General features: G+C 35.4%; 2 protein-coding genes across 2 annotated transcripts; both read left to right on the plus strand.

Moving 5' to 3' along the window:
- Positions 1 to 211: 211 nt before the first annotated feature.
- LOC140773563 (probable esterase D14L) lies at positions 212 to 7,752 on the plus strand. The gene is made up of 2 exons (XM_073116183.1): positions 212 to 758; positions 7,106 to 7,752. Exons 1-2 carry the CDS (start codon positions 391 to 393, stop codon positions 7,548 to 7,550), a joined length of 813 nt encoding a protein of 270 aa, XP_072972284.1. The 5' UTR covers positions 212 to 390; the 3' UTR covers positions 7,551 to 7,752.
- Positions 7,753 to 9,706: 1,954 nt separating this feature from the next.
- Positions 9,707 to 10,551, plus strand: LOC140774376 (zinc finger protein 36-like). The gene has a single exon (XM_073117355.1). It carries the CDS (start codon positions 9,800 to 9,802, stop codon positions 10,370 to 10,372), a length of 573 nt encoding a protein of 190 aa, XP_072973456.1. The 5' UTR covers positions 9,707 to 9,799; the 3' UTR covers positions 10,373 to 10,551.
- Positions 10,552 to 17,309: the final 6,758 nt, after the last annotated feature.

The raw sequence follows: 17,309 nt of genomic DNA on the forward strand, positions 1-17,309 counted from the left end.
TGAAATATGATTTATTAAAAAGAAACTTCATACATAATATATTTATTTGTCTTTTTCTTATTTGGGAAGTTATTTTTGGCGCAATATATTTGAGTACGTTGACTTGAAAAACGACATTAATCGGTGAGCCGCGTGTCATAATACCGCCCCTTACACTCTCCGCTTTACTTCCTCTCCAGTTCGCGATTCGTGTGGTGGAGATTGGAAACCATTAAAACCCAACCCCCCTCTATATTCAATGTCATTGTCAACGACCAAGAAAGCGAAGAAGACCCTTCTTCTTCCTCCTCCTCCTCCTCCTTCCTCCTCCTCCTCCTCCTTCCTCCATCGACCAATAGCAAGAGAAAAGGAATTAAAGAAATATTACCGGAGAAGCTTCTACCGACATCCATGGGGATCGTGGAGGAGGCGCACAACGTCCGAGTGCTGGGGCGCGGCGATCGGACGATCGTGCTGGCCCACGGGTTCGGCACGGACCAGTCGGTGTGGAAGCACCTCGTGCCGCACCTCGTTGACGAGTACCGGGTGGTCATCTTCGACAACATGGGTGCCGGACCCACCAACCCGGACTACTTCGACTTCGATCGCTACTCCACGCTTGAAGGCTACGTGTTCGACCTCCTCAGCATCCTCCAGGAGCTCGGGATCGAGTCCTGCGTCTTCGTCGGCCACTCAGTCTCCGGCGTGATCGGCGCACTCGCTTCCATCTCCAGGCCCGACCTCTTCTCCAAGCTCGTCTTGCTCTCCGCTTCCCCCAGGTCTCGAATTCTTAATCTCCTTCTTCCTTTGTTTTTTCCCATTTCTAAGAGTTGATGTTGGCCTATTACTGTTAGATCCAGCTAATTGGGTTTTAGGAAGTTTTAAGATCAACTATTGAAGGCCAAAAAGGGAATTTTCTTGGCTGCTTTTCTTCTTTTTTTTCCCTTTTTTCTGGGAAATTGAATAGTGAAGAATAGACTAGAGAAGTAGATATTTACCGGATCACGCTGGCTCAACGAAATCATACTGGAAAACACTCACCCTCATAAGTAAAAGCTTACTAAATATTCCAAAATACATAAAATTAGCCAAGAGAGATGACGTTACTGGACAAAAAGACTCAAATAACTTAATTCAAACGAGATTTAACTCAATTACGACATTAAGGTTATTTGGCAGCTCTCTAATTTGAAATCTCGTTGCTCTTTATGCTTCTGGATCAATGAGCAAATTCGGAGCAGGGCTTAGTTTACTTTGTTCTACTTTCGTGTGTAACTCTATCCATGTATGTGATTTCTCCTCATAGGATTGTTTAATCCCAAAAGATACATAGGATGTTAGGGAGAACCTCTATCAAAGCGTAGTTTATCTTTAGAAGGACGACTCTTCTAGTTACTACTTATTAATCAGTGTTCATAAAAGATTTCTAGTTCTTTTTCATTTTCTCTTGGTTTTCTCCTATAGGAATTGCTATTCCTATTTGAAGTTTTGAATTCTATTCTACATGTGAACAAGGCCTAAGAGAAGAAGATTATCTTCTTGATACTTAGCACAAGATAAAATTGAGAAAAACTTAAAACATTTATTGCTTCACTTGTCTGCCATTCTATAGAATAAGCACATATATATAATGGTTTACATGATTTTTGATATATCATATTTCATTTTTTGTTATACTACATGACTCTTCGTTTCTCAATCTCTATAGAACCCAAAAGGTTGTCATAACCCTACGCACATAGAGAAGATGAAAAATAACCTCAAAACAAAGCATCAATATTAATTATTCTTGAATTCTACACTAGTCAATTAATCTAATTAACTAGTCAAATGGGCTAGCTTATATTTCAACATTCTCCTCTTAAGTTAGACCATTTTCATGCCCAACTTCAATTTGGTGAAGGTATCTCTAGAGCTTTGGTGAATATGTCCACTAATTGATCTTAGGTTTGATGTACTTGACCTCGATTTCACCATATTTGATTAAATCTTGAATGAAATGATACCTAAACCTAGTATGACTGGGTTCTTTCTAAGTGTAATTGCTGATTTCTTGTGCATGCTTGAGTTCTTCCAAAATCTACCTTGGCCATAATATTTGACAACTTGTCAATGTCAAGCAAATATAATTTGCTTTCATAATAGAGAGAGCCACTACATCTTGCTTCTTTAAAGCCTATGAGATTGCACCAAAACTGACATTGAAAACATAGCTATAAATAATGTATTAAAAGGTGGGCGTCAAGACAGGCTAGCAGTTTTAATATGTAAATAATAAAAATAATAATTATATATGACTTATCATATTTACTAATATTTATGTATAACTTTTTTAATAATGTAACTTAATTTTCATTTATAGTTCACAAATTTGTCTATATGTAATATATATGTGTGTGTATTTTATTAATATATCTACTGTTAGTAGTGCATAACACTAGTGAGAGGTGGGTGTATGAGTGTATTATAGAGTAGTTTGCTAATTAGAGTGGTCGTTTAGAGCCAATGACAAAAAGTGATTTCCAATATAGAGAGAGAAAGAAAAGGAGAAAAATAACGAGGAGAAGGAGAAGGAGAAAAGAAGTCCTCATCCTCCTCTCTTTGAGCACATTGTCACCTGTCTTGCATTGGTGCCCTCTGGCTTAGTGGGGCAGCACAAGAAGAAGAATGAGAATAAGAAGTCCTCTTCCTCTCCTTGTGCACGTGGTCACCCACCTTGCACTGGGCCTTCTGGCTTAGTGGGGCGGCCGGTGTGCCACCCCAACAAGACGGTCATCGCCATGGCGGCTGCCAAAAATGCCTTTAAATACATTGGTTGGAAGTACCTTTACTATTGTCGATGCTTCCACTCCAATCACTATCACAATAGCCTAACTAAACATGAATTATGAGTACTTTTATAAGTAATATCTTCACCCAAGGTACCACTAATATATTTTAAATTCTTTTTCTAGCATTCTAATGGCAACTTCTTGGTGTTCTCATGAACATGCATAAATGACTAACAGAATACAAAATATTGAGTCTTGTGCCTGTTAAGTACATAGACTGCCAACAAAACTTCTCTAAAGAGTAGCATTAACAAACTTATCATCACCTTTCTAATTTTAAACCAACCTTCATAGATGTGCTTATAGGAAAAGGATCTTTCATTCAAAATCTCTTCAAGAAATTCATTGCATACTTTTTTTATAAGATGAAAATATTGTCTGCCTTTTGTTTAACTTCCACACTAAAAACGAAATGAAGAAGTCTTATGTCTGATCTCAAAGTTGTGCATCATGCTTCTTTTGAAAGCTTCACAAAATTTTAGATAGATGCCAATGAGGATCAAATCATCAAAATAATTGCATGTAATTAAGAATTCACCATGTGCAACTTTTTTAATATAAATGCTCAATTACATTTTCTGAATCATGCAAGGCTTTTTTCAACTTGCACACTTTATGTTCTTCACCTTTCTTCATATAGCCTAGAGGTTAATTAATATAAACCTCCTCTTTAAGAATATTATTTAGAAATACTGATTTGGCATCCATTTGATGTATTTTTCATCTATTTTGAGCTATCAATGCTAAGACCATGCGAATATTTTCAAGTCAAACAACATGAATAAAGACTTTATTGTAGTCGATGTTATACTATTCATTGCAACCTTTTGCCACTAATCGAGTCTTATGCTTCTCAACTTCACCTTTTCATTCAACTTAGTCTTGTAAATCTATTTAACGCCAATAGTTTGTGTCCAATAGGAAGGTCTACAAGATCCTGAGTATTATTCTTTGCAAGGTTTAAAAAATCGGGATCGGTATCGGAATCGGCCTTATGAAAAAACGATACATATCGGCCGGATCGGTCACTTGGATCGAATCAGACTTTTTAATTACATAAAATTTTAAATATTATTTACAAATATAGAAAAACATCTAAAAATTTAGATAAAAGTTTACCAAAAAAAAAAAAACTATGGTGCAATAAAAATTAAAAACAAGAAAAGATTAGAGAGTGAGTGGAAGAAAATCAAGCAAAAGAAAAAAAAACCATGATGCAATGAAGAAGAAGAAGAAAAGAGAAAAAAATGGAGAGTGGAAGAAATAAAAAAAAGGAGAGAGAAATTAATAATTAAATAAATAAATTATATACCAGAATTCGCTGGAGTTCATCTTAATTTGTCAGAGCTAGATCTCTCCGTAAGAGAAACAATGATCATATATAAGGAGAGAAAAAAAGAAAGTGAAATAAAGAAAAAGAGTAAAAGAGAGAATGAAAAGAAAGTGAAATAGAGAAAGAGAGATAAAGTTCGGATTAGGCTTGGATCGTGATTGGGTTCGACCGATCCGGCAAACCATGATTCTTTGTGATTGAATTAATTTTTTGATACATACATGTCTCCATTTTTATTTTCTCAAAAGTAATAGGATCCATATTAATAGATAATGTAGAGTTGCTCATATCTTTATTTAATACTTTTCTTGCCGCGTAATAAATGTATGCTCATCTTACTTGGTGGAGACTTCAATTATAAAGACGTTAGAGAAGATATGGAAGAAGATGACATAGACGTAAGTGAAGTCCTATCTTCTTCTCTTCTAGGATGACTGCCTTGAATTTTTTTTTTTCACCTGCAAGAATAGAATATTCGTTTTTTTCTTTTCCATCCCACCACTAAGCTTCTTTTTTATTAAATTTACATCTCTACTCACAATAATCTTCTTGGTAATGAGATTTAAAAGTTTATAGGTTTTGGATCCTTCACTATAGTCTACAAAAATATATTTTCAGATTTGACAACCAATTTCTTCTTTCTTACATTAGCCACATGCGCATAGGCAATACTACCAAGTACCAAAACCCTCACGTGAGCGATACAAAGTTTGTATCCACTCCAAACTTCTTGGGACGTCATGTCATACAAAGTTTTAGAAGTTGCACAATTCAAAATATAAACCGCACATATAATGGCTTCGATCCAAAATATATTAGGCATCCTTTTAGCTTTTAGCATATTTCTAACAAGCTCCATAATAGTTTGGTTTTTTCTTTTCGCCACCTCGTTTTATTGTAGTGTGTAGCAAGTAGTAACTTAATATTTTATGTCACGCTTGTTGAAGAAAGAAATCTTGTGAAATATATTCACCTCTTTGTAAAGAAATAATGATTATCTTTAATGGATGTTGTGTGCATAGGGCTGCAAAAATTGGTATTAACAAACTCAAGAGGTTTAGATGCCTTTTAAACTTTTCCACTTCAAAGAGTCCCGATGATGCTTTCTAAGTGCACACACTTCAGACACTCGATCATGTTGATCATGTTGAACATATCAAACTAGGTTTAGCTTGGTTAAATCGTGCAGGTTCGGGATAGGCTTGGATGGGGCCACTATATGACTCTTTGATTCTTAACCTCTAGAGAACCCAAAAAATTGTCATAACTCCAAGGTATAGTGAAGATCAAAAGTCACCTCAAAATTAAATCATCAATATTAATTATTTTTTAGTACTGTACTAGCCAATTAATCCAATTGACTAGTCAAATGGGCTAGCTTCTATTTCAACACATCTTTCTTAGACTTACCTGAAAGCTGGCCTTGCTGTAAGTGCATTAATTTTCAGAGTATTCGGTTGTAAACTTTGTTGGTCATCTACTTAATGTTTGTCGACAACTAAATCATGTGTGACAATCGATCTTTTAAGTTTCTCGAGAATGCATAAGTTGTGTTAAGCAATCTCTGGTTTCAAACTCATTTATATCCTACTTGCCTAAGCTAGTTTCAGATTTTGTCCAACAATCATTTTTGTTCACCATTCAGATTTTTCCTATCCAATTACTATTCTCTTAATGAGATCAAGTTTTATTTGGAACAACCAGCTATAAGAGTGTCCCGTGCCAAAAGAAAATCTTAAGTTTCTGAAGCCACATGATGCAAAAAAAGAACTTTTCTTGCTTGAAGCCAAAAAGTTCTCAAAGTGCCATGATTGGTCACGGCATCTGCATGCTATGAACCTGATCTGTAGAGAAAAATCCAGATGATGTAAAAAAAAGAAAATTTCTTGCTTGAAGCCAAAAAGTTTTTGAAGTGCCATGATTGAGCACTGCTTACTATGAAGTTGATACTTAGAGAAGATATTCATCCTGAAATTATCTAGGTGATTATGTGAAAAATCTCTTTGCAATTATGCCCCATCTTCTGGTAGGATTAAAAAATGGTGCCGTAATACAACAAGAGAAGAAACTAATTATGAAGTCCACCTACAAGGGATTTTTCATACTTGATAAGGAAGGCTATTAAGGAAATAACTTTGAGAGAAAATTGCATTATTGGCTTAGTTTCCTTGTTGAAATGCCATAAAACACTACTAACATCCACGGATACCTCATGATCTAAGTTATTTAACTTTCTTGTATGAAACTTTTGACTTCCTTAAGTGTTGATCTTGTACTTTATATGTCAAGTTTGTTTTTTGTAAAAACAATGTAAAAGATCAGTTTAGAACACTATTTACCTTTTAATATTTTTCTATTAAGTGCACTGATGTTTAGTCTAACTTGCTGCCTATTATCATTATAGGTAAACTAACATGCTTGGTTTATTCGCCAATGGGATAGTCCCCAAATGATTAAAGGGACTCATGTTGCATGAATTTACCTGTCATGAACTTTGGCCCGTGGAGAAGTCATGTGAGGCCTCTGCTATATATATCAATATATATATACATACATATATACACTAAATTCTGATGCCACTTGCAATGTCATTCAGAGAGGTGGCCTACTCTGGTTTTTTTTTTTTCCCCTCTCGTTCTGCTTTATATCCTTTCCTAATTACAAACATGTTTTCTTTTTCTACTTCGACGGGCATATTCTCTTCTTCTTCTTTAGATAAGTCAGATTTATTCCCTTGCAATGAACATGATCATTAGTGTTATCATCCTTTTCCATATTGCAGTGCAGATTCCTTACGCACCCTATCAGTTTGGTAGGGAACAGTGACTGTTTATCAAACATGAGTGGTTGTATCTTGACCTATAACAGTTTGATAAAGGTTTGTAGGTTAAGGAATATAATCATGATAGTTGATAAGTTCTCTCGTATGTTAACTTTATCTTTGTTCTTTTGATGTAAACAGGTATTTGAATGATGTTGACTACTTTGGGGGTTTCGAACAGGAGGATCTCAACCAGCTTTTTGAGGCGATGAGATCAAACTACAAGGCTTGGGTGTCGGGCTTTGCCCCGCTGGCTGTGGGAGGAGACATGGAATCTGTTGCCGTCCAGGAATTTAGTCGGACACTATTCAATATCCGTCCTGATATTGCATTGACAGTAGCTCAGACCATCTTCCAAAGTGATGTCCGGCAGCTGCTCGGTCTTGTTACAGTTCCTTGTCACATCCTCCAGAGTAGCAAGGATCTTGCAGTACCGGTGGTCGTGTCGGAGTTCTTGCACAAGAACATTGGAGGTTACTCCATTGTCGAGGTTATGCCCTCTGAGGGTCATCTCCCGCAGCTTAGCTGTCCAGATAGTGTCATTCCTGTTCTGCTTAAGCACATACGTTATGACATCCAACTCTAAGGCGGCTAAAATTCTTGCAAGGATACGTTGTACACTCCTTAGTTGCTCCCATCTACTAATTTTCTTCAGTTTCAGGCTAAATTATCTTTGTAATAATGTTCCATAAATGATGTAAATCGGAAACTTGTGGCAGCCCATACTGTTAACTGCTATTAGTCATTAGCAGGATTACTCAGTTATAAAGATGTCATTATGCAGCGTACTATGTGTATGCCCTTTGACTTCTTCACATCTCTTTATTGGAAGATTCATGGTTGACAATGGTGACTAGGGGTGTAATTGAGAGAAAGCTCGGCTCAAAATTAAGTAGATTTAAGTTTAAATCAAGCTCGAATCGGACTAAATGAAGCTTGAGTCAGTTAAGGTTGAATTATGCTTGATTTAACTAAGTGTATCAACCTAAATTGACAAGTAATAAATATTTTAAGCAGATATTATTACTACATTTTTATACATTATATAAGATTATATACTAATTGAACTTGCAGTCAAGCTTGGATCAAAAGTAGATTTGGAGCTTACTGATCAAGCTTATCCAGAACTTTGGAGGATTAGAATCGTAGATACATTCAATTCGACATATGAAGCTATGCGACGAACTAGAACCGTGCAAGCTTCATGAACCTCCTCTTTGATTTCTTCTAAAATTGTACTGTATTTTTTTGGGGTACGGATCCAACTTCTATTTTTTTTAAAATGGATTAAGAGCAATGATTCTATACTAAACAATTAATTATTAAAATAATTTTCTATCAGTTGATAAGTTACAAAGGTACACGAGGCATTCTACATATTATGACTAGATTAATTGATAAAAAATAATTAGAATTTAAGTATTTTTTATCTATTTCCTTAATAATAAGAGTGCCAATTTTTACCAATTTATTATTATTTTTATTTTCTATAAAAAATTAGATATCTGATGGAGAGATATTAAATATGACTAATTTACTCTTACAATTTAAAAAAGTGATTGATATTTTTAGTTCATACAACCGTCTATTAATTTTATTTAATATTATTTAATCTCAATCATTTGATTAGGAGAGAGAAATTTAATTTTTTTTTTATTGATTAGGCAGTTAGGTTCTATTTAATTTAATTTAATTGGTTAGGTATTTAGGTGGGGTCCTCAAAAGGGAACTTCTAGATGAGAGGAAGCATTGTTGCCAAAACTGACAAGGACTTTAATTGGCTTTTAAACATTTTCTGTGTCACTAGGTCCAGTTTGTGGTGTAAATGAGCAGCCTCCACAAAATCATAACTGTGTCTAATTTGAAGTCTTCTTTGCAGATTACACCCTGCATTTCTTGCAAAATAGAAAATGAAACCCCCTTCTCTAGATTGGTCTACTTGGACTTTACACTATTAATTAATTGATAAAATAATCAAGGTACATGGATTTGATAGTAAACTTAAGAGGAAGGCCATTAGATCGACCTCCCCAATCCCCATTGGTTTGGTCCCACAAAGTCAAATAAATAGTCAATCACTGAACGCCATAATCACTAGTCGAGTCACGACCCCTACAACTGGATATTGTCTAACTCTATGTTAATCTAACTAACACCACGTGTTCTTACCATTATTGTTATGTTCCTCAGTTCCTGCCGTTCTTCTCCTCTGGAGTGACGAGAATTAGTCATTTCGGGTATACTAAATAGCTGACAATAAAATTTAAGCGCACGAGGTGAGCTGAGAAAGATAACGACACAACCAGTCATATAGAAACCTCCAGGAAACATCGAATAAAGATCGCCCACGTGTTAAAACCCACATCCTTTTCCCCGGTCTAACGTGGAATATATACCCATTTAAATTTTCTACTTGTAAAAAAAAAAAAAAAAGCTAGGATTTGGTCTAAGCCCAGATGCATCTCCCTTTTTATTTTTTTCGTATTAATAAAAATAATAATTACTGTTCAAAACCTCGCCACGTGTTGGAAATACAAAAATTTAATTAATTGAGGACCCTAAACAGAAAGATTTGTTTTCTTAAATTTTAAAACCACAGACCGAACCAAACTCAACTGTCATCGATTCCACGATAGCATGCAGAGGTAGCACGCACCTTTGACCGGCTTTTCTCACCAACCATCGTTATCCCCTCCTCCCTTCTCTTTTAAACAGCTCTGTGCAACCCCAGTAATCTTGCTATATTTATTCTAATCGACACAAGCAGTTGTCTCATCTCATCTTCGTCTTCATTAATCTCCACTACTACTCCACTCTCTCATAATTCCATTTCCAATGGCTCCCCATGCGCTCTTAAACTCCACCACCCTCTCCCTCCCTTCTCCTAAGCTCTCCGCCTCCGCCCTCCTCAACCCCATCAGCCAAGACGATTGCCTCGCTCTCTGCCTCGTCATGCTCTCTCATGGTAGCAAGAAGTTAGACTGCCTTAGCTCCACGCCATCACTGCCTTTCTCTGAGCTCTCCTATGAGTGTTCCATTTGTGGCAAGTCTTTTGCTTCCTACCAAGCCCTCGGTGGGCATAAGTCGAGCCACCGGAAGCCCGGTGGGCACGAGCATATTGCACCAATCCCACGTCCCGAGGTGGTTGATGCGTCGGGCGGCGGCGGCGCCCATCGGTGCTCCGTTTGCCACCGTGGGTTTGCGACGGGCCAGGCGCTCGGTGGACACAAGCGTCGGCATTATTTGGAAGGGTCGTCGTCGGTTTCTGGATCGGCGTCGGTATCGGTATCGAGCGTTAGGGACTTTGATCTAAATTTGCCGGCTTCGGTGGAGTTTGGAATGAGGAGCTGGGTGGAGGAGGAGGAGGTGTTGAGTCCTCTCCCTGTGAAGAAGCAGCGATTGGGTTGACCATTTGGACTTTTACTTCTTCTTTTTCCTTTTTCTTTTTTTCCCTTTTGTTTTCTTTTATTTTCTTTGTTGCATAGAAAAAGAAAAGTAAGGCGATTAATTCATTCTTTAAAATTGGTAATATTCAGGTTGTAGCATTGCCAGCAGATTGCTTTAATATTAGCAATTTTGTTAGTGGAAACATGCAAGCTTTACTCATTGCGTTATTGTTTATGTTAACTTGAAGAATAATGGTAATATTCCAATGCAGTAATGCTCCATAATTACTAAAGAATGTGGGTGAATTAATCACATTAGTACATAATCGGATGTCATGGACCATATACTTTGCTTAGTTTGATGTTACAAACCCAACAATCTTTACCTTGATAGCAAAATCACCGATTGACCTTCTAGGTGTCACCCACAAGTTTTAACTTCTCCTCCGAGGAGAAATGATTCAATAAAAATTATTAATCTCTCTCATAATTGAACGGTTGAGATTAAATAATATTAAATAAAATTAACTAAAAATATCAGTCATAGGAACCAGAAGTACTGATCACTTTTTTAAATTGTAAGAGTAAATTAGTTATATTTAATTTCTCTCTCTTAGCTGTCTATTTAAAAAAAAATAAAAAAAAATAAATGTATAGAAGTTAAACGCTCCTATTATTAAGAAAATAGTTATAAGAATAAGCATTAGGAAAATACTTAGATTTTAGTTATTTTATTAATTAATCTAGTCTTATATACCTTTTAATTTATCAATAAATAAAAATTATTTTTAATAACTAATTGATTAGTATTGAATCATTGCTCCTCAGAATCAATACTCCACCCAAGGAGCTTCCATGAAGTATCAACCCCTTGTTTTTTTAACAAAACCTCCCATAGCTTGGTATCTTTTTCGGAAGTTCATATACCCTAGAAGTGCACTACTCACCATAGTGTCCATGTCAAGAGAACCTTCTTTGATGCAAACCAAAATATGTAACTAAACCAACATAATTTTCATCAATATGCACATCAATAATGATCTTATTCTGCTTCACCATAGAAGACCTTGGTGCCTTACTTAGTCTTTAAAGAGAACAACTTTCTCTTTACAAAGACCCAGTTGATAATAGTTGGGATTTGGTACATATTCTCTAGCTTTATCCATATGCAAAAGAACATCTTCTCCGGAGTAACCTTAAGGACGAATACCAACTCGAATACTAGATAACCATTCATATTCATCTCATCTAATTATTCGATAGAAAGTTTCTTTTTCCTCTATCAAGAGCCTTGTGTTGATCTTATAGCACTAGTAAACCATAAATCATGAACCTCGGAAGCTCAAACGTTCTCTTCTTATCATATTTATCCAGAAGGAGATAGTAACCTCTAGAGCTCAGGTTGGGTACAACTTGGCCCAGGCTCCACTCAAATGTAAATGAGCCCAGTCAGAAAAAGAAATATCACTCTTTGAAATATATTTTGAGCGAGTCTAAGCACAAGTCAGCTTGTTCTCGCTTGACCAGATAAGCTTGAAATTATATATATAATTGAAGCTCTTAATTTTTACATAATTGCCATTGATTTTTTTTAAAATATTAGAATTATAATCAAATCATTGAATTCCTTAAAAATGCTATTCTCCATAAATCTAACTAATCAAAGTGAAAACAAACTTAGATTAAGAAAAGTCCATTTTAGTTTTGTATAAATCGTTTTAAATAGTAGTCTGTATTCATGTGAATCAGGTAAATGTTGTGTTAGGATGCATTCCTTTATTTGTTAGTTTTCGTTTTAAATATTGCGCAAAAAGTTGTGAATCTTGAGTACTCTATATGGAGTAATTTCTTCATGATATTACGATTAGGTTAATGAAATTGGAATACTTAACATTGGGAGCTAGCACTAATATTACGACTACACGTCTCTCAGGTTGGCTGGATAAATGGTTACTCAAGTTCCACTCCGACCTTGCTGGACGTGAGATGTTCACTTACTCCCTATCTATTCTTTAGAGCATCTGGAAGAGCAGGAACAAATATTTATTTGAAGGTGAAGGACCGCGTCCTATTAGAACAATAAACATGGAAGAAATAGAAGCTTTAAATTCTGAGCTGCACGATAGATCATCCTCTTTTCTTTTCTTTTTTATTTTATACTTTTAATATTCATTCCAAAACACTTATATTTAGGTCTGTCGATGAATCAGTCCACACTTTAGAGTTACAAGCTTGAGAAGCTAAACTGGCTAACCTATAAGCCGCTCCATTGTTAACGCTAACATTAGGGCAATTAACCGTCTTGACCACGCTGAGAGAGGACTGTTCTCGTTAGATCATCCTCAACCTCAGGAGAAAAGCTAACTTTGCTATCTCTTTGGACTGCTCCGGCCCTTGCGATGGGGACGTCGTCGGCTGGTCCGATGCTGCATGGCGTGGCTCTAACGTGGGTGAAGCTGGCATTGCATTGGCTGAGCATCCTACATCTATTTGCATTTGCATGGGGAAAGCCACTTTTTTGAAGCACTGTTTAAATGCTTTACATGGAGAAGCTCAAGCTCACTCTATAGTCATAATTTGACTTCGGGTAGAAAAATTTGGATTTAGAGTTACTGATATAGTCCAAACCTGGACAAGATTGATTGGATCATGGCGTCTCTGGTCTCGGAATGCCGTCAATGGATCTCAAAAGCCTCTTTTTGCTGCACTAGTATGAGTAACAAAGGTCATAGCTGACAGTCTTGTTAGATTCGCAGTCTCAAATCTTTTAATCCTTAGGCAAACTTCCATTGTAACCTTAACTTTAAATGAATGATTTAGTCTATGAACTATATTTTTTTTAAGAAAAAAGAAAGCACTGATTTGTTCATTGTTTGATGTTCAATTGTATTAACCGAGATTCCAACCCAGAAATATCTTTTACCACACAATGACTTCTGATAGTAATACATGGAAAAGAAGATAGAAATAAGTAAACCCATCTGGTGTCTCTCCTATTATAAACAAGAGCTCTTCTTCCATGCATAAAAGAGAAGTAATGCTAAGCTTACAGACACTATATAAATATTCTACCAATAAGATGATATGGAATCGTTCTAAAATGATTGATAGTGATAGTTATAAGATGGAGATAGAAAGCATCAATGGTCACGATGATGCCACATCGAAAGTTTTTTTTAGAATGACTAACCAAGGACATCGAATAATCTAATTAAATTTTAAATAATTATTATAAAAAAAATTATTTACTAATTTATTGGTTTGACTCAATGTTTCGGCTCGGCTACTCTTGAATAATTAAAAAATAAAAGGGATCTGATTATTTCTACATTTTAAACTCCTTTCCATGCTTATCCACTCATTACTATATATCACATACATACTAGGAGAGAGATCAAATGAGGGATTAGCTTATAAAAGGGAATCTTAACTCACAATTTGTATACCTAAATAATGGGAAGTAGCTTAGCATTACTTCTAATGAGAGATTAGCTTATAATGTCTAATTAGTCCTTTGACAGGGTATTACGATATGTTATTAACTGTACCGATTTCATATATAGAACTCTTTGTCATCTACTATTACAGCCGTTGGATAAAAGTATTTGCCTATAACATCACATCGTTCTCTCTAATTTCTCCACACAAAAGAAGCACATTATTCTTTCTCTAGTTCTTTGTTAGTAGAATTGCAGCAGCTCCAGCAGATGGAGTTCTAATAAGTAGCCTAAATTAGTTTAACTTTAAGTATCTGCAGCATGTTCTACTGGCTCTTTTAACCTCTCAACCAACAATTGATTTGCCATTGCCCAGTGATCGTGGCAAATTGATAAATAGCATAAATCATCACAACAATTAACTTGAGACTAAATGAGTTGAAACAGAGCATGCGATAGTGGAATAAGACTTATTTATATTTCAGTATATTGAGATCAATAATTATTTGCTTGCTATATCATTATAAAAAAAAAGCTTATATTAGAAAAGGTGTTATTATATTCTACTCTTGTTCCACAAGGAAAAATAAATGTGAGAGGTTTTATACCATTCTATTCCGAGTTGTTTAAATTAGATTTATTTTTAAATTTATTTACTAAAACAGATAACATCTAAAATGCCGATAAACGTTAGCTTTTTATATTTTTTTAAGTAAAATACTAATCTCATTAGCGTTTTTATTAAAATAATATTCCGTATCAAGTCTTTTAGATTTACCTAATAAAACATCAGATATTTTAATTTTAGATAAATAAAATATTTAACAATTAAGTATTTTACTTAAGGCTACAATAAAATAGACCCGTGTGATATCTAAGTTTAGCGTTTAAAATTGAGCTAGTCAGTCAAAAAAAGAATGGTCATCTACTTTCAAAATGACACTCTTCTATCAAGACGTCAGAGAAGAGACTACAATCTAGCATCAATTCCATAACATTGCATGATCTACAGATCAATCCTGAATCAGTATTCATAAGGAAGAATATGGATATAATCAAGCAAAATAAGAAGCAACTAGAAAACCAGAATCCTTCTAGTAGTCTACTCGGTACTTGCATATGCATTATAGGATTATAATATAGCTAGTTTATTGTCATTATTGTTGCGACAATGCAGAATAAAGAATCGCAGGTCAGCCTCAGATGCACTAATATGCAATGCAGAATAAAGATATCTCAAATTTACTACAAAAGATGAGAAAATAAATTTACTCAAAAGGGTTTCAACTTTTGAGTGACAAAGAATGAGCTATTATAACTATAAGAAACTCAACATGATCGGCTTCTAGGTTTAGCATGCCAGTGCTAGAATTTGGCATGATATTACTTAGCCTGTTCCTACCTAATGCCATCAGACCAACATCCATGTAATAGTATTGCCAATAACAGCCACACCTCATGCATAGCATGATGAGACATACCAAATTGATTTTGAGCTTCAATGAGTGAGTAACACTACTCACTGCCCTGACAGTATACAACTAGGAAAAAAAAAATAGATATTGTGTTATAGTTTTGGTTCTTGTGCTAGATACACTGCACTGCACATTTGGATAAAAAATCTTTGAAACATATATGACAGAAAGGAAAACAAAATTCAAAGAAGAAAAATGCATTTTAAAAGTGAGACATCCTACATATTCTTTTAGAGAATCAATCAGGTGATCAGGCTTGTGTGTAGCACTTGTACCACAGAAATGGACTCTCATTTCCTAGTCATACTTCATGTTCTTAATTTTATTCAAGAGACTGGCTGTAAGTTAGAAGAATTAAGAAAAACCAGCTGCAAAACGAATGTGAATGATAATAACTGATTTAGAAATTATAAAAAAACGCAAATCTTTTGAGAGAAGCAAGAGCTATTTCCACCCTAAACATGTAAACCAAGAATTTTAGTCACAGGGTAGAACATCATACTTCCATTAGATAACTTATGCAAGGAAGAATAAGAAAACAAGGAGAGGAATATGTCAGATAGTAGAATTGGTACTTGCACTAATATTTAAAATGGAGCTTAAAACAAGAAATATCAGACAGCAAATCAATAAGAACTCCAGGCTTTGAAGAAACTAGTATCCTGATTACAAGAATGGTTTTCTCTATTTGCATTCCTAAGAACTGTGCAATTAAAGTGAAGATATACAGTATATGCACCATATGCCCATACATATTTCTTCTAAGACCACAAAAGGAGGAAAATACAAAAGACAGAGGGATCTCAAGTGCTAAAAAATGAGGGAAACATGCATTTTTTTAAAGTGATAAGAAAAAAGAAAATTCATGAATCATCTCATATACAGATGCTGGCCTGCTGTGACAATTTCCACTGCTTGAAGATTGGAGCGGAATAGCACTTCGAAATTTGAATCACTATTTTCAGATAGAGCTAGCTTACTCCACTAATTTAGGGGTTTGTGAACCTCATTTTTTACCGTGCAGTTTCTCAATGTAAGTGACTTGAAATAGCCATTGGACATATCTTTTCAAGTTTGAAGGAACACATACTTGAAATGGGCATTATTGAGAAGCTCAACAAAGTTCAACCAGGTAGAGCATTTAAATCAGCACTATCATGAATCCATTCACTCATAGAAACAATATTAATAAAGCTCATTAATCAATGTCACAATACATGCAGAGGAAAACTGTAAACTTATACTCATTCAATTATTTCTAGGACATGACCCATGAAAACTCTTTGCATAACCCACAAACAGCAAGAACACCAACCTAGCATGGCACATGCTGCTGAGTGCTGAACAAGGCATGCTGGTTATTTGGAACAGGCGGCATGCCACAGTATGGATATACTAATGTGGCGACAAACTATAGCATGTAGCACATCATCAGCACATCATCAGCATGACTTGACATGATCCAGCCATGCCTACTAATAAGGTCATTCATACAGAAACCTAAATAAGTGCCACGTTTATGCACTTCTATCCATGGCTGAGTGATTTCCCAGTCATTTTAACCAAGAGTTAACTTTTCATGGCACAAAGTCATACGTTAATTGTCAACATGGTCCTCCCTGTGGCATTACTTCTATTCATTTAAGTTCCCACTTTTCTCAACAAGAAAAAAAAAGGCTCTCCCTGTGGCATATGCAATGCACTCTTGTGTAAAGCCCCTTCAGCATGACTACATATAGAGGATTCAGTGTGGCACAAACCAACAGAGCAATCTATTCCTTTAGCTTCTGTCCTACTATCCTGAATAAAATTGGAAAGCAAAAACTGTAATTCACTAATTTGTCGATATCTCAATCTTCATGGTAGCTTGAAACCAATCAGAAATTATCTAAATTCATCCTTTTGCCATAACAGTAAGACCATAATCAATCTTCATTCTTCAAAACTCTTGGAGATAAGATCCAATGGTTCTCAATTTTCTGGCCTCTTACTAAGTTCCATCTTTCATCAGGTTATTTACAATATAAATTATAACAGAGTTTCTTAT

Source organism: Typha angustifolia, chromosome 13, assembly GCF_048772165.1.
Source record: "Typha angustifolia cultivar Huaian chromosome 13, ASM4877216v1, whole genome shotgun sequence".
Classification (NCBI taxonomy): Eukaryota; Viridiplantae; Streptophyta; class Magnoliopsida; order Poales; family Typhaceae; genus Typha; species Typha angustifolia.